General features: G+C 28.6%; 1 protein-coding gene across 1 annotated transcript in view; it reads left to right on the forward strand.

Annotated features, from left to right (window-relative positions):
• Window positions 1–146: 146 nt before the first annotated feature.
• LOC136976545 (protein KRI1 homolog) overlaps window positions 147–18,680 on the forward strand; it is a 34,479-nt gene continuing 15,945 nt past the window's right edge. The window contains exons 1-8 of the mRNA XM_067271874.1: window positions 147–268; window positions 343–419; window positions 8,371–8,476; window positions 9,650–9,740; window positions 10,264–10,356; window positions 12,583–12,655; window positions 13,753–13,827; window positions 18,317–18,550. Coding sequence (XP_067127975.1) covers window positions 157–268; window positions 343–419; window positions 8,371–8,476; window positions 9,650–9,740; window positions 10,264–10,356; window positions 12,583–12,655; window positions 13,753–13,827; window positions 18,317–18,550 — 861 coding nt within the window. The 5' untranslated portion in view covers window positions 147–156. The remainder of the gene's footprint in view (window positions 269–342; window positions 420–8,370; window positions 8,477–9,649; window positions 9,741–10,263; window positions 10,357–12,582; window positions 12,656–13,752; window positions 13,828–18,316; window positions 18,551–18,680) is intronic.

The raw sequence follows: 18,680 nt of genomic DNA on the forward strand, positions 1-18,680 counted from the left end.
ACAATATACATAAAATTTAAGTAAATCTCATATTTATAATTTTTAAACAAGATGAAAAAAAATATATTTACAATTAAATTTTTTTTATATCAAATTTATCTGGCAACACTATCACGTTGTTTATGTGAATATGAACATGTGAAATATTTGGTAAATATGGACGCATTAATTGGAGACGACTCTTCGGAATGTGAGCAAGAATTGAGTATTAACGAAGAATATGCTAAAAAATATACCAAATGGAGAGAAAAAGAAGAATTACAAAAACGTTAGTTCCCATCTAATGTATATTCACATTGTTTTAATTCATCTTTTAATAGTTTAAATTTGGCTTAATTTTAGTTAAAGATCGATATGGCGAAGACGGTTTACGAGATTCTTCCTCAGAATCATCATCATCATCATCTGAAGAAGAAGAGGTATGCTTATATATTATTTGCTTGCTATATCTCTAAAAGCAAACGAATACTGTATTAATCATTTGGGTTAATGTTACCTATGGTTCCAAAATGGCGGCTCGTCTCTGATTCCAGCAAATAGAAGGAAGGAAACAGTGGGGACGCACGTTCTAACCTAACCTAACCTAACTTAACCTATTCTAATAAATTACTATAATTATTACCAACAAAATTATTAGAATAGGTTAGAACGTGCGTCCCCACTGTTTCCTTTCTTCTATTTGCTGGAATCAGAGATGAGCCACCATTTGGAACCATAGGTGACATTAACCTGTTTATTGTGGTTTTGCTATAAATACATAAAACAAACTCATTCCGACATAATCTGTTTCCATTAAAAATTAACATTACTTAACTTCAAATAGAAATAAATTATCAGCATAAATATTGTAATTAAACATATTTAATAGTTATATGTTTATGATCATTAGTGTGGTGTATATTATTTACATCCTAAAACTAAAAAATTGAATATGAAAAGTAATCATAAAATGTAATATAATTAAAAAAGACAGAAAATGCTTTATTGGAATGAATATTAATAATATAAAGGGGATACTATAGATTGCTCCCTGTGAAATTTTGGGACTTTGAATATATATTTGAACTCGGGACTGAGACGATTTCAATGATACCCTACTTTTGGACCAGAGACCAAAAATAAGAAAGTTATGATATTTACGATTTCTTGCCTTTCACAATGCATTCTACACCATTTTAGAGTTTTCCACTAGGTGGCACTGCTTGTAGTTCAGCATACGTTTTTTTTTTTTTTTCTTTTGTTCAAAAACTACCGTGAATCAATAACTAGTGATGTTAAACACTGGGTGGCCTGCCGGCTGCTCCCCTCCGGAAGGAATCTGTCGAGAGCATGAACAGTCGAATGCTACCTAGTGGAAAACTAACTCTAAAATAGCGTAGAATGCATTGTGAAGGCAAGAAATCGTAAATATCATAACTCTCTTTTTATTTTTGATCTCTGGTCCAAAAGTAGGGTATCGTTGAACTTGTCTCGGTCCCTGATTTCAAATATATACTCAAAGTCCTGAAATTCCACAGGGAGCAATCTATAGTACACCTAATATAAAACCCATTGTTTGTGTGTGAATTCCCTATAATGGTGCGACTATGCAGATGTGAATTACAAGTGAGCGAGAGGTTGTGAATGATAAAGTTCTCACAAAAGAAAGCCATGTACAAGTGAGAAGCAAGAAATCTCTCTGGTGAGAGTGAACTTTTGGTTCTCGCACATATCTGACAGGGTTTGATATTTATCGCACGTCGCCACATATTTTCACTTGCTTGCATCTGCATCAAAATAGCAGGAGTTAGGGTGCAGTTGCACCCTAACTCCTGCTATTTTTGTCTAATCTTGTGAAACTTTGATTAAGTTTATGTTCTTTTTATGTTCCAATGGAAAGTAAATACTTAATTTATGGAAATATTAGTTATTAGCTCTGAAAAAAAGGTTTTATCAATTTCAGCTTAGTGACATCATTTACCTTAAGTTGCATTTTTAAATATTTTGGCAAGTGGTATAATTTAAAATTAAAATTAAATTAAATTAAATGTTAAATTTTAAGAAAATAGCTGCATCATGTCCCTTCTTCAACAAATTTTTAAAATACTTCCTATAGTGATGGACATTCGATTACAGTGATACCTTGGTTTTTGTTGATAATCCATTCGAAAACAATTGGCGAAATCCGAAACCGACGAAAACTGAGACAATTATTTCCATATGAATCAATGTAAATCCTATTAATTTATTCTAGACACTCCAAAATACATACCAAAAACACATTTTATAGAGAATTAATATGGCGTTAAATACTAAAAGCAATAAGAAATTAACATAAAAGACTAATTAGCATAAAGATAAAAGCATTAAGATTAAAGATAAGACAATTAGCATTAAGATGAAAGCAATGGAATTGTTCGGCTAGACGTGTGGGGTAATGTCTTATCTTGTAGAAGCTAGTTGGACATGAGCTTCTAGCCTATATTGCCCCGTGGTAAAGTGTGACGTAATTGTCATGTAATAGTAGTTGTATGAGTTCATGATGGTTGAATCGAGGGGAATAATGCCTTCTGGGAAATTCGTTTAAGGATAACTGGCCCCTATTTGGGCATTACAGACATGGAGAAAACCCAGAAAACTTCACGTGGCCAGCCTGCCCTGGCAAAGCATGAACCCATGTCCAAACACCCAGTGTTCAGGGAACGGAACCTTTGGCCATTGGTGGGCCATCGTGGAGTAATGTTCACACAACAAGAAATAATGTCACACTGTGTCAGAAAATGTGTGGGTTGCCCCTTGTTTTCATAAAATTAGCAGTGAGGTCATTTGAGCATGCTGACAAAATCCGAGGCAGTCGACGAAAACCAAGACAAATTTTTTGCGAAAAAAATCTATGAAAACCAAAACCGATGAAAACCAAGGTATTACTGTATCTAATTAAAAGTAATGATTTTACAAGCCTGATATTTAAAATGTGTTACTGTGCATCCGTTATGTTTGACAGACAGTACAGAATTATTTAATTGCTTTATTTATAGAAATATTAGCTATTCTTCTTCAATTTCCTGAAATATCTACTCTTATCAATTCTTCAATCTCTTCTTTCTCATAGAAAGTAGTCTGTTGTGCTTGATGGGGTAATTTCTAGTTATCTCAAAAACTTGCAAGTACTTTCAAGCTTATGCTCATCTTCAGACTAGTGATTTAGACGAGTGGTTCAGTTCAAAAATTTTCTCCTGAAAGGAATTAGACAGTTGATTGGCATGGTTCTGTTGTTAAAGGAAAAGTATGATGTATAAGGCAAGACACTACTAATTTGAGGTGGAGAGCATATATTTTAAATTAAATAAATTAGAAAGATGATTAAAAATTGCAGCCTGGCATTGTGGTGATATCACAATAAATAATAATTGCTTGTTAATATTAAACTGATTGTGTAAAATGATTTTTTGGTAGATAATATCTCCATTAGAAATGTTTACCCTGTATGCACTCTAATACTCTGTATGTCCACCTTTCACTTTTAGAATGGTGTTGATCCTCTGAGACATACTTTCCTCCAGTTTTTGCAGGACTCTTATTGGTGTATGTATTCTGACATTCTGTCTTCAATACTTCTTTCAGCTACTTTGTGATCTGGCGTTGATCTAGTACTCCAGTTCATCCTAATGGTTTTCATTTAGGTTATGATTATGATTGATGCTCTAGGCAAGCCAGTTTTTATAATGTCACTGTCTAAAGCAGTGTTGGTTCAAATGTGTTGGTTCAAAGTGTTGGTTTTAGACAGTGAACCTATAATTAAGTTTTTACGAAAAAAATTTTATGATTTAAAGTTGTATTTGTAAACATTCTATTGCCATATTACTTGCCATTTAACCTAATTCTTTTTGTCTATATTTTTTATAAATGAAATAAAACAGTATTTTTGTTCATTAAAATAGCTGCAGGTTACAACAATAGTTATTTAAATTAATAATTTTCATTTACATGAGAAAAGAAATTAACATTGTCTTGACTTTAATTTAAAAGTGGCTTGATAATTGCATTTAGAAACCTGCCCAATGTCTGGCTATTTATAAGTTAAAATAATTTGAACTAAATATGGACATTTATAGATAAATTTTTGATTTAAAGAAAATTTTATTTTAAATGAAATAACTCAGTGTTATGCTTATATAATTTTTCTTACAAATATATATTTTTTACTAATTATGTATATGTTTATTTATTTATAAGAATGAAAAATGCATATAATCAATTTAAAGAGATTCATAATTTTGACATATGCACTTATTGTTCTTTGGGCTTCTTTCAAAACTAATTTATTTAATAACCTTAAAAATATATATATATATATATATATATTTAACATAATATATACATACAGTGGAATCCAATACACTTATTTAACATAATATACAGTGGAACCTCGGTATACGTCCAATTCAAAATACGTCCTGTTTGGACGAAACAAATTTTGCTCGGTATACGACTTAATTCAATTATACGTGCCATCTATGAATAAGCAGCACTATCAGTGTACTAGACCAGACTAGACGTTTGCGATGCCACGGTCTATACCTTTGTTAAATTGTTAAATTTCTTCTGATTTTAATTTGTAAGTAAAATTTTATTATTTTTATTAATCATGAATTGCAAAAAGGCAAATGAAAAGCAACAGAAAACAAAAAAATGACTAGAATCACAATGGAACTGAAAAAAGAGATTGTTGAGAAATATGAAGGAGGCATGTGTGTTTGAGATTTAGCTGTTGCATACCGTATTCCGAGAACGACAACATCAACATTCATAAAAAATAAAGACATTATTAAATCTGCTAACATTGCAAAAGGGGTTTAATCAATTTCTAAACAGATTATTAGTATTAAGGAGAGTTTGGTTTGATTTGACTTTGATTTAATGATTTAAATAATATAATACAATATACTGTAATAACTTTAAAAATCTATAATAAAATTTATTTTTTTATTCATGTGCTCAAACAGTGTTTAAATTATTTTACAACCCCATTAATATATCATATCAAGAGGATTTTTTTTAACATGAGAACGGATTAATCATTTTTACATTACTTCTTGTGGGAAAGGTTGGTTTGGTATACGTCCTATTCAGTATAAGTCCAATCATCAGGAACGGATTAAGGTCATATACCGAGGTTCCACTGTATTATGTATAATATACATATCAACATCCCAAAGCCCAATGTGTTGACACAAAGCAAAACAATTGCCATAATTATTAAATTATTATAATTATTAATTTATACAAGAGATGACACCTAACATATACCTCTACTTCCAAATTACTTAATTTCTAAATATTAATTATAGTAGCCCTATAATAATAGCTCAATTAATTACGGCAATCGCTTGGCTTAAAAAATTTTTGTGGCACACCAGCTGAAAATCACTGGTCTAAAGAAAGCTGAAACATGATTTGTGAAGGGTCTCCTTAATCATAGCATTATCCATTTCACACCTTCCAGAAGGTAGGAAGCACACTGCATTGTCCAGTTCACTGTACTAAACATTGAGGAGTTTCTCAATATTCAGATTGCTAGTGATCACAATTAACAAGCCCACATCATACCAGCACAAACAATCCCAAACTATTAAGTCTCCAACACCAAACTTGACCAAGGTTACAACAATTCAGGTAAAAAATGTTTGTTAGACAAATGTGAGGTTCAGATTTGTCCCTCAGAGCCATATAAAGTTAATTGTAATTTGTTGCTTCAAAGAGTCATTTTCCATCAATCGATTCCCCACATCTGATGCATTGATTGATGGATGGGTTCATTTCTTTTGCCAATAGGAGATGAGCATATTTGTTATCCTTGATGATGAATGGCTTATGGGCTAACTTCCCTGCAAAGAAAACTGAGTAGATATGGCTTTCATGGATTAGATGAGGTTCTGGATGATTCCTTTTTTTAGCCCTTCTGTTCCTCTTGGTCACTTTTGTGAGACAACTGCCTTCTCTCTTTGTTCTTACAATAAACCATCTGTTTTCCATCCTATATAATGAAAGCATGGTTGCTGTTGTTGTTGATTTAGCTGGTCACTATGTCTCAAAAGAAGCACCCACTAAGGTGGCTGTTGATAATGTCTTTCTCAAATTTTGTAAGCTTAGAATACTGTCATGTGGTATCCACATGACAGTATTCTACATCACTTTTATACTTATTTTATGTACAGGTACAGAGTCCAGTCACCTGTCTAGTTCCTGTATGGTTGATTAGGACAATGGTAGGGGCTTACAATGATTTTTTGGTAGCTACAGTAATATCGTTTCTTTACTATTTAATATTAATATGTAAAAAGTAATGTTATAAAATTGATAGCAGAGAAACAATACTGGCTGAATTATGTATTAATTAATAATTATAATTAATAAATCTTTCAAGTTTGATTACAACTAAAATGTCTATGCTATACAATTAGTACAATAAGTAAGTGTCTATTTAGACTAGGGTGGAGCTTATTTTCACAGTTTGTAAATGTGAACCTTCTACCCTCCATTTCCATTCCAATATATATAGAAAACATTCATGCCAAAAATCTACTCCATTGGTGAATATTTACTGGTAGCTCAATGTCATAGAAGTTTTATAGGTTCCAAATAGTAAGGATGAGTATATGGCAATCACAAGCTTCAACCACAACGTATCCATTTTAGTACAACAGTTTGTAAAACTGTAGTTAGTCATTTCGATCATCTTCTCTTGGCCTTTCCGGCTTTCGATCTTTTCTTAGATGCTCCCTGTATTCGAGTTATCCTGTTTTCTCTATGTTTTCTCGGGATAGCTTTTTGTATCTTTCTGCTGGCGTCGCCGAAGGTGTCCTCAAATCTCCGTAGTTAGTCATCTTAATAAATAAACCATTAAATTAATCACACATTAGTTACATGACATTCCCACAGAATTAATTTGTCATGACTCGTGATCTTTATTTTGCTGACATCATCAAGTCTTGCTGCAAATGTTTTTCCCTGTTTCTGGTTGAGACTGACTCAGTGACTCATCAGCACCTATTGGCTATTTGGTTTGTATGGACAAGTTCAGCCACGTCACTGAAGGACACCTGATATCATCAGATGCATAGACTATATAATCCAGAAACTGCTCAAGCAAATCACATAATACATTTTTGTTCATTTTGGCAAAGTTATTAAATAATAATTTTGGCGGCAGCAGCAACTAGACCTAAAACTGAAGTGTACCTCCTTGGTTCAACAGTAACTGAATTAGCTGGCAATAAGTTGCTATCCTTACGTCAGGCTCTTGGTTTGTTTTTACTTCAACTGAAACAAACTATCAGATAGTCATCAGCTGTTACAGTCAAAAAGCTGATAATATTTTATGAAATGGCAAGGATTCCAATGATGGATCCAAGAAACTGCATAACTAAACTAGAACAAACATTTGAAGAATGGCTTTTGTTAAAGAAAAACAAGGGGTGACAATCTGTAACACACCAAACAAATGAGGCTAAATTTGTTAGTAAACTAGATAAACTTTTGACATTTCTCATCTTAGAGCAGTCAAAATGATAAAAATTCCCGAGGATCACGAGTTCTTGTTAGCTTAGCATGAAAAGGGACGTAAAGGGTCAATGGTAGGTGTGGATACAAAATTAGCTGCGAAGGAGAAACAATCAGCACAAAGACAGGAACAGATGCTTAACAGAAAACATAGAATGGGAAACTTGAAGAGAAGGGGTGAAGAAATAGCAGAACTAATATCTTCAAGCAGCAGCACAGATACTGAAGAAGAAGATGCAAGCTGTAAAGGAGGCAGAGTAACTAGTGAGGGAGCAGTTGGAAGCAGATTATCCAGACAGGAAGAAAGAGACACTCTTTGCCTCTACCAAAATAAACTGATAAAGTTACAATGAACATAGTACTGAAAATTTCAAATTTTGTGAATTGTGATGTTTAAAAATCTTTTCGTTGCATTTTGGTTTGTATCCATCAAGTTTTTGAATATTGGGTAATTGATAATTGTAGTCTACATGACTATTTAATTTGTCTGAAATTGTCCAAAAAAGTGAAACAAGTCTGGTTTACCAAAACAGGTCTTTTATATTTTCATTTGTCATAAATCGCTCTTTTTATAAACTTTGTGGTCATTGAGTTACCTCTAAATATTAATATATCAAGTTCAAATTTCTTCTGTCTTAATTTGAGACCAATTGGAATAGTTCTGGAGGGTAGGACCACAAAAAAGTAAATGATTTATTTTTTTTCTATTTTAAGCACCACTCTAATTTAGACTATATTGCAAAATTTTGAAAATAATATTTTTATATGTTTTAATATTATCATTAATTTTAATCTTAATTAAAATTAACATTTTTTTTTTTCTTACAGGAATTGAATAATGCTATTGAAAAAGATTTCTTGAAAGCTATTAGTTTGCTAAAGAGCAAAGATCCTAGAATATATGATAAAAATACTTACTTCTTTTCAGATAAAGGTAATTTTAATGTTTTATTTATTTTTATAAAGGTTGTGAGTTATTTTAAAACAATTTATTTACTTGAATACACAATTACCAGAGATATAGAGAAAAAATTGTTATTTATTATTTTAGTTATTTTAGTCTTTATATTATCAGTATTTAAATTCTGCTTATTATCAAATTATAAAACATTTTTGTTCATAAATTCAACTTGATCTAAACACAAGTTGGTGCAAATGGTGCCTGATAGTATTATAAAAACCCACAGATTCCTTAACAGTTCATATGTGCTGGCATGTACAATCTTCTCTTACTGCAGTGCGTAGGTGTCATTTCTAGTTTAGATAACTGTCTTGGTTGGAGCTTATCTGTCAAGCTAGTGTTATCATTATTGAAATTTCTGAACCAAATAATGGCAGTATTTTTGTGTGCAACACCTTTATCTTTTGTTTATCGAATTTGTGGTAGTTAGTTTTGTGCTCAATCCATTTTTTCCAATGATGACATAAAAGATTGCAAAGGATAATGTTTACATCTATTTTACTAAACCCAATAATTTTGAAAAATCTTTATTATTGTGGAAAACAAGCATACATACCAGAAACAAACTTAAATACATCTCACATAAATTATATTAAAAAATTAATAGGATATTGCTCAGAAACATTGCATCAAATTAAATGTTAAGTTTATGATTGACGTTTTATAAGTTATGTTATTAGCGAGGTTGAGGCTGAAGTTTTAAATGCGAAAACGTGTACGTCGGACATTCCGCGCCGCTTTCCTGTAAGTCTAGAAGTTTGATAATGGCATTTGGAATATCGAGCATGATTCCCCTGACTTTCCAAACACCATTGTCAAACTTCTAGGCTTACAGGAAAGCGGCGCCGAATGTCCGACGTACACCTTTTGCATTTAAAACTTCGGCCTCAACCTCGCTATTGTTATTGATATTTTAATAATTGTTTTATAAATATAATAAATATCTAAAATGCATGTAGAACCATTAATACGTTATTTAATTGATTGTTTAAAAAAAAATTATTTAAAATGCATAATAAATAATTTAATTTAGAAAAAGGAAACTGCTCATATAGTCTTTTTTTCATTAAATGTTGTTATAGGTTGTTCAACTTAATATTTAATTTCATGTTAAATTTTTGAATTAATGCTAATTTATTTTAACAGAAGAAAATGACAACAAAGTTAAGAAGAAGAAGAAAGAAAAACCAATGTATTGGAAAGACCAGGAAAGACAAGTTTTGCTTGAAAAAGATGGGTAAGTCTAAAATAGTTAATTGATTATTCTTTTTAATTATAATTTATATGATTTGCAAAAATTAAAAGTAAGAAACAGCATTAAATAAAAAAAATCTTGCACATTTGACTTATCAATGATATTAATTATTTTTGTTCTAATAAGAAAAAATAACTAAAAACAAAATTATTAATGTATAAGAATTAAAAAATAAAAGTCGTTTTTTAAATATAAAATAATTTCCATAGCTTCAAATTATAAGTAAAAATTCACTTACTTAAATTTTTATATTATTCTCAAAGAACATTTTAAATTAAATAATTTTGGAATAAAAAATATACAAAAGTTATTTTTCAAAGATCAACAAATACTGTGTTTTAGTAATAAATATTTTCAGATTTTACAATTGAATACAATTATAGTTTATTTATGTAATTTTTCTGTTTAGAAATAAAAAAAAATATTTACATTTTTTTATAATAAATATTTAGAATAAAATTATTTTGATGATAATTTTTCTAAATGAAAATGTATTTTTATTTAGAGTATTTTCAGATGATGAAACTGAGAAACTACCTGCTGGTTATTTGCTGAATTCAAAACAATACAAAGAAGAAAGGAAACAACTTAAAAAAAGGTATGTTATTAACTCAGTGATATCAAATAGAATTACTGTAATGTATTTTAATAAAAAAATTTTCTTAAGTAATTAAATTTTAATCTGTCTTAAAGCACACAATTAACAATCAGAGAATAATTATGTTGTGTGTGTAATAATTTACAATTACATTATTTTCTCAATTTAATAAGTTTAATGGTTAATTCACATTTATTTCTCATCTAAAATGTAATCGTCACATTTCAAAGAAACCAAACATAAAAAATGAAGAAAAACTAATTATGTTAGGAAATACTAAACTAAAGAAAATGTCAATATATCAAACTATCTGTGAACTGGCAATATCCATGCAAGACCTCTCGAAATGAGAAGAGACCTGTCGTTCAGTTGCCCGCCAAGTTATGGATGAGTGAACAAGTGCATGTAGAGCCTTAGATTAGAATAGTTTAATTCTAAGTTAAAGGACTGCCTCACCATTGTTCTAACAAATTATCTGCTTAAAAAATGTAGTGAATGCTTATATAGTGATAATAAAGACAAAACAAATTTCTTTATTATTTCTGTTTTGCAATCTATAAAACTTTTTTCAGTAAAAGTAAACTTCAATATTGAAGTTTTTAATATTAAAAATTATTTTCAAAAATTTTAGTTTTATACTCAATAATATTATTTGTATGACTTATGAGCAAACTCTATTGATTTGACTGCAGATTGTTCAGTTACTGCTCTTACTTCATCTGATCGTAGATTTTAATCTTACTTTAAGCATTGATATCTATATTTGTTGGAATTTAAAATGGATTGTTATATGGAAAAAGTATATTTTAGTCACATTAATATGTAGTATAGCATTATACTAAATTAAAACAAAACTAAAAAAATTTGAAAAATGAATATTTGCTGAAATTGTGAACCACAATTAAGAAATTGATAGAAACATGGAAATAATAAATTAGGGCTTAGCTTAAAGAGCTTAGAGGGCTTAGTGAATTCTGTTTCTCTGTACAAACTTTTTATAGAATTTGATCACAATTTATGCAGAGATTACATTTTTAGGAATTAGTTTGTGATTTACACAACTGAAGACTAATTAAATATTATGTAGAAAAATGTTAAAATTCAGAGGTAATTCTGTAAATGCAGTCACCTGAATAAGATAAGTTTGAACTTGAATAAGCTAATTTTACAGGTAAAATTTTAAAATTAAATGAAATTTTTAATAAAAATTTACATATACTATTTAAGAAAAAGTTTTCCTAAAAAGTTCATTGCAGTATGTCTGTAAAGTATAATATTGTTGTAATTTCTGTGAAGATTGATTTAAAAAATATACAGATAACCTTAAATAAATATCATTCCTACAATTTCTTTAGTTAACAATCAATTTTGTATTTTTTACCTAGAATAAAGTTGAGCACATTATTTAATTTTTATGCATACAATAAGATTTTTGTAGAAATTAAAGACAAAGTCGCTCTAAAAATATTTCAGACGATCACCATTTTTGTGTTCTAGAACAAAATTATAGACAGCTGGACCTTCCTTTTTAGGCTACACAACTGCCCACATTTAAAATAGTTTCTTAATAATAGTTCCTTAAATAGTTACATACAATAAGAATTATCACTTGTATCTATCATTTAAAAACTATGTAAAATAAGTGTACTAAGATTACACTATTAATTTTTCATTATATTGTATAGCCAGTGATTTTTAGATAATCTTTTCAGTCTTTAGTATTAAAAACAAATACAATTTTCACTTATTGTCTAATTTTTTTCAATAATATAAAACAAAATTCATCAGATATTTAAAATGGTTTGTGGTTGAATACACCTTATAACATTATACTTATGGAACTCAAAATCATGTATAAACACAGTGTTTATGGCACAGTTGACACAAACACTGTGTTTATACATAATTTTGATTTCCATAAATATAGTGTTATAAGTGTAGTCTAATCACAAAATACTGTATGACAATTTGTTTATAATTAGTGATTACGGCATTCATGGAAATTGGCCCACTCGCTCCACTTGTGTGCCAAACTTCCATTCATGTCATAATTGCCTATATTATAAACTAATTGCATAATATACTATTAAATGTTTAATTCATATCGGTTTGTGTATAAAATATAAAATCTGTATAATAAGAAAGTATTGCATATTTAATTGTTTGCTTACTTTTTGCATGCAATTTTAATTAAAAAATTAATTATTATTTAAAATTTTTCCCTAGTTTTGAAATTTCATCTGATTGTGAAAGTGATGATGAATTTTTAAAAGAGAAAATACTTAATTCAAAAGAAAAAGTAAGTAATAAAGTTATAAATTAACTTATTGAAATTTAAAATGCTAAAATTAATCCAAAGAAATAAAAATAGCATATAAGAAAAATGAATTTTTAATTTATTCCATCAGGTATCTTACAATTTAATCTCTCTACATGAAACTCACTACCATTGCCACAAAACACATTTCTATCCACTATCTAAACATTATTATATGAAACTTTGCTTTTTTTCTCTAAATTACTTTTTTGTACTATTTATACTACTATCATTTTATTAACCACTTATTATATGATATTTTTCTATCAATTCTAAATACAATAAATATTGTTGCAACATCTATATGCACAGTTTATGAAGCATTCTTGTAATTATTCATGTCTATATTTCAGCAATATTTATATATTGTTTTCTATAATATATCTGTAGTCAGATTTATTATAGCAAAAAAAAGTTTAAAAAATTGTGTTCAAATATAATTTAGGGATATGAACAAGCTGCATGTTAGTGTGAGTTTTATGTAAATATTCAACTCTAGTGTAAGATATTAGGAATATACATGTAAACATAATTTACATGCATATGCATGCATTGATTTTAAAAGACTACAGTTAAAATTTTGGTACAATAACAGTGTATATATAGAATAGAAAACTTTAAAAAATTATGGACGTAATCATTATATTAATCAGGATTATAGTAAGTCAATATACAAAGGGATTTAGATGTGAAAAATGGGACGTTGTGTGTGCTAATAGCATTATAACATTTTTTTTAGTTGTAATACTTTTGTTGTTTTAGTCAGAAAATTCATTACTAGCACTTCTAGTTTAATAAAATTTGGTTTTAATGAACTCTGGTGTGAGGTTTTTGTCTTTTTAGTTAAGTTTGAATCTTGCAAGATAATGAGAATGTAATATTGCAATATATGATAAATTCCTTATGCTTAAGAGATAGCTCTTTATAACACATAATTTTCTAAATCAGGATTTATATGATTAAATATTGAAATTGATTACTTTAAATTGAATCAAAATTTTGAATTTTTGTATATATATTAAAAAGAAAATTTAAAATTTCAGAATATGACTTTTATTTGCATTATTTGATTACTATAGGAAGCTGAGGACGCTGAATATTTAGAATGGCTGAAAGGTGAGAAACAGAAAGTCAAAGAAGATACGAAAGATTTGGTAAGTATTATTTTTTTAAGAATTTATTATATAAATTTATAAGTAATGTATGTTTATATTCTTATTAATTAATTTTAACTAATAATAATGTCCTATTGGTTCAACATTTTTAATGTTTTCTTTTGAAAGTTAAAAGAAAACATTAAAAATGTTGAACCAATAGGACAATATTATTAGTTAAAATTATTCTAAGACTTTTTAAAGAGCAGTTCTTTATTGAAAATAATTTAATTTAATTCATAAGTTTTACAAAAGAGATTATAATTTAAGGCACTTTCTCTGCAATATGCATTTTGTACAGAATGTCTATCATTAGTAGCTTGTGTATTTAGTGCCTATGAAATACATGATAGAATTACATTCTAAAATTTTTCTAAAACCCTAAATAAAAACATTAACAAATTTATGTATTCATATTGTGATTTGTCTTCAGAAAATTTAGGTGTTTATAGGTATTTACATATTCAGGGTCTGTACAGATCCAGAAAGTCAGGGAGAATCAGGAAAAGTCGGAAAATAAGATTTTTAAAGGAAAAAGTCAGAGAATCCGCAAATATGGAATCTGTTTGTTTCTCTCTATCGTTTTTGATTCAAACATGTCTTTAAATTACATAAGCGAAATAAATCTTGCCATTTATCTCATAAACTATAAATAATAATCTAACAAATGAAATTTTGTTGAATAGGTTTATGTTCGTATTTAAAATGATGGAGAATAGGGAGAGGTAGTAGTTGCGTGTGAACACTGAAAGTGGCAGTGCGGTGTTTGGCAGTGAAATTTTGGATGACGAAGAGATAGGATTTTGAAATTGGTTTGTACAGAATGACAAGATCTACAATATTATTTAACAAAAATCTATATATATAAAAATGAATGTATGTCTGTCTGTTTGTCCTTCATGCATTACCACACCATTTATCCAATTGCCATGAAACTTCGGGAAGTTGTTTAATACACTCCAGCGAAAGGTTTCTGGCATATGCGAAGACCACCGTTTCCCCCCTTTCAAAAATATATTTATATATGGATTAAGGCTTTTATGTCCAACAGATGGCAGCTAACTTTCGACGACCTAAAGTTTGCTTTTCTGTGAGAATGGACTAAAGCAGATCATTTTCTATCTATCTATATAAATAAAATATAACGTTTGTTTGTTCCTACCGATTCCTTTGAAATTTTGACACAACGTTGCATTTGAATACGCACGTGTTTTTATATAATATACATGTCGAAAGTCCTCCTACTGGGGGGGAGATGGATGGGATTAAGGCTTACCGTGAAGTACTCGGCTTCTATTATACTATTTTACATGCGGTTTTTTTGCATTTTTGATTGCGTTTTAATAGGTTACATCAACAGAATATATACTAAAAAGGGATTTTTCAATATTCCCCAGCAGGGAGAGGGACAGGATTAAGGCTTACTGTGAAGAACTCTGCTTTTATTATACTATTTTAGATGTGTTTTTGATTGCGTTTTAATAGGGTATGTCAAGAGAATGTATACTAAGAAGGGATTTTTTGAAATTCCCCCACGGGGGAAGTGTTATACATTTGTAATAGATACATTTCGAGCGACAACAACGCATGGCCGGGTCAGTTAGTTACTAATAAAATAGAATTTGTAAAGTTATAAGCCAATAACTATGCAAGTCAAAGAAAATTTTCATAATGTCAAAGAATTTCAAAGGAAATATACATTTCTTACATTTCTGTTCAAATCATTGGAAAGAAAAATTTAAAAGGAATCAGAAAAGTGCAAAATGACTAATGCTGAATGATGCAGATCATATAGAGTGCAAGAAAATTGAGTTCATCAACTTTGATGCAAACATTTTAAGTGTGGTGCCACCCAAACTGATAGATATTGACTTGGAATGTGATAACCAGCAAGATGTTGTTCATTTAAATCTTATTCTTCCTCTAATAACACAGACAGATTTATGCCTTAAATAATTGTAATTATGCCCTGTACACAACCCTCAAATTTTTTTGACTTATGTTATATTTGGTTAACTCATTGCAGTCGGTTGATGCTGTGGGGAGGCAAAGAACTGTCAGTTGGCTTAACATTATTGTGTACAGGACATTTTGAACTGTGTGGTGGACCTCAAAAAATTTGTGTTTTTATTTGTTGTATTCTTTGCTGCTGGCCACATACAGTATATGGAGATAATCCTGTCAATTTTGACAGATTGATGATCTATATGTCTTCTCTAATTGCAAATTTCCATATTCAAATGGCCTGTGGAATTTCACAAGTATAACAAAATATTGCCATAGAGTTAAAATCGGGTTTTTGAAAAACACCATCGACAATGACCTGCTATGTCATAATTGGTCAGAGAATTAAATTACCTGTACCGACTTTGCATACTGGTTATATGAAACCAAAATTGTGGAATAAATCTATAATAATTTAATTAATTTTTAACAAAAGTTGTAAAGTTAAAGATCACATGGAATATAAAACAGACAAAACACTACCATCATAAATTCATCTATCAGAAAATTCTTATCATCATAGAATTAAATACCCAATTTTCCATCAAAACCTTTTTCCTTTTTTATATGTAGAAATTATTTACTTTAAGGTTTAATTTGAATAGTTCAATGAATATTTCGGTATGCTGTTAATAAATTTGGGATTTTTGTAAAAAACTATACTTATGGTATGTTTCCATGTCATCATAAACATTTTCAACAATAATTCAGTATTATTCAAGAATTATTATGATGTTACACTATGCATATCATACTAACTTTTAATTTACATAATAAATAAAAGAAATTATTCCATATTTTTATACTGAACATGGGTATTTTTATTTAAATTATTTTTGTTTTGGATATAAAATTTCTTAAAATTCTTGCAATGATTACCTTTTGAAAAGAAAATAATGTAAGAATTTTAAGTTACAACTTAAAATTCTTACATTATTTTCTTCTACAGTATGTCAAAAAATATTTCTTGCTCTTGCAATGTTTCTGTTTTAAAACCCTTGAATTTTTTTAATTCTAAACAATAAATAAATAAATTTTATTGAACATTGTTATAGTAGTGTAAAATCAAGGAAACCACAGAAACAAAACCATTTTTCAGGTTTCCTGCAATGCTTTAGATGTTTATAAGCAAAATTTAAAGATTAAAAATAGTAATAAATTACACTGATATATAGTTTTCTAACACTTTGTGATTTGAATTAGGCTAAGCTTTTTAATAATAAACAAAAAATTATATCTAAAAAACGAATCACTCCCTAATGTTTTTCTCTTGTTTCAGAGTTTGAAACAAAATACTACAGATCAATATCTATTTTATGTAATCTCTTTGGCTTTAAGAACTGCATTAACACTTATTGGCATGTATTCCATAAGTCTTGCAGTTACATTGTTATAAATTTTGGACCATTCTTTTTTACCATTTGTTCAAGTTGTATAAGATTTGAATCTTGTATAAGTATAATGTTTTGAAACATTTGTTTTTAATATTGGGTTAATATTTAATATTTTGGGTTTAAGTCTGAAGATTGTGGAGACCAGTCTAGTTTTTTGATCTTCTTTCTTTTGAGCCAGATGTAATAATCTTAGTGAGTGCTTGTGATTACTCTCTTGTTAAAAATATATTTCTTTCCAGGATGCAGTTTATGAATTGGAGGAATATGCTTCTCCAGGATCTCATGGCAGAGTTCTTTCTTTATGATACTATTGATAAATTAAAGAATTCCTACACTTCTCCAAGACATACAGCCCCAAATCATTTTGCTACTCCCACCATTTTTAATAATTTTGACATGATTTTTCAAGACTTCTTCCATGTGCTTCCAAACTCTGAAAATTTTATCTGGTTTAAGAAAAGATTCACTTTGATCTTATTTGAACACAAAACTCGTTTTCAGTCATTCACAATGAAGTTTTGATATTACTTTGCCCATGCTAAGCATTACTTCACATGCATCTTTAAAAGCTGCAGGTTTTTTCTAGCATAAAAAATTTGTTAGCATTGTTTCTAGCATAACAAATTTATTAGCATATATTTAAATTATTTCTTTTGTAAAACTTATGAATTAAATTAAATTATTTTCAATAAAGAACTGCTCTGTTATGACAACATCTTAGTACCTGAGTTGGAAGTTAAAAAAAATAATAACACTTTAAAATATATTTTATTATTTGCATGTTTATAACATTGTATTTATAAATCAATATGAAAAACTTGAGTTATGCACAATAATAAAACAGTGAAACAAATTGGAACATCATTGTTTTGGTTGAAAATGCTCAAAACTACTATTTTAAAATTATTATTTTATTTATAAAATATAATAGTTATTTCTGTATATTAAATGAGATTTATTAATGAAGAGTAATGATTTAGTAATGAAGAATGTTTAGTGTATGAAGGTTAAAACAGTTTAGAAAGCATTTTTAATGCATTTTAATTCAATCAAATTTTAAATTTATTATAATATTATTTTTTATTTCACAGAAATTTCTTCATAATTATTGGAATAATCCTGATTTAAATCCAGATGAAGTATTTTTGAAAGACTTTTTATTAAATAAAAAATATATGGATAAAGATGACTTAAAAACATCATTAATTGATGATCCTAATATGGAAGATGAAGAAAATCTTAGCGAAGATGAAAAAATACTTGATCAACAAGAAACATTTGAACATAAGTTTAATTTTAGATTTGAAGAACCTGATCCAGAGTTTGTAAGTTTAAAATATAATAGTTTTTTTTTTATTAATTAAATTTAACTATTCATAAGGTTTTTCACTTACAAATACTAGTCTATAAAAAAATAAAATACTCCTGTTGTTTTACTAATAGAGAATCTTAAAA

The sequence above is a fragment of the Centruroides vittatus genome, unplaced genomic scaffold (assembly GCF_030686945.1).
Source record: "Centruroides vittatus isolate TY-2023 unplaced genomic scaffold, ASM3068694v2 contig_401, whole genome shotgun sequence".
Lineage (NCBI taxonomy): Eukaryota > Metazoa > Arthropoda > Arachnida > Scorpiones > Buthidae > Centruroides > Centruroides vittatus.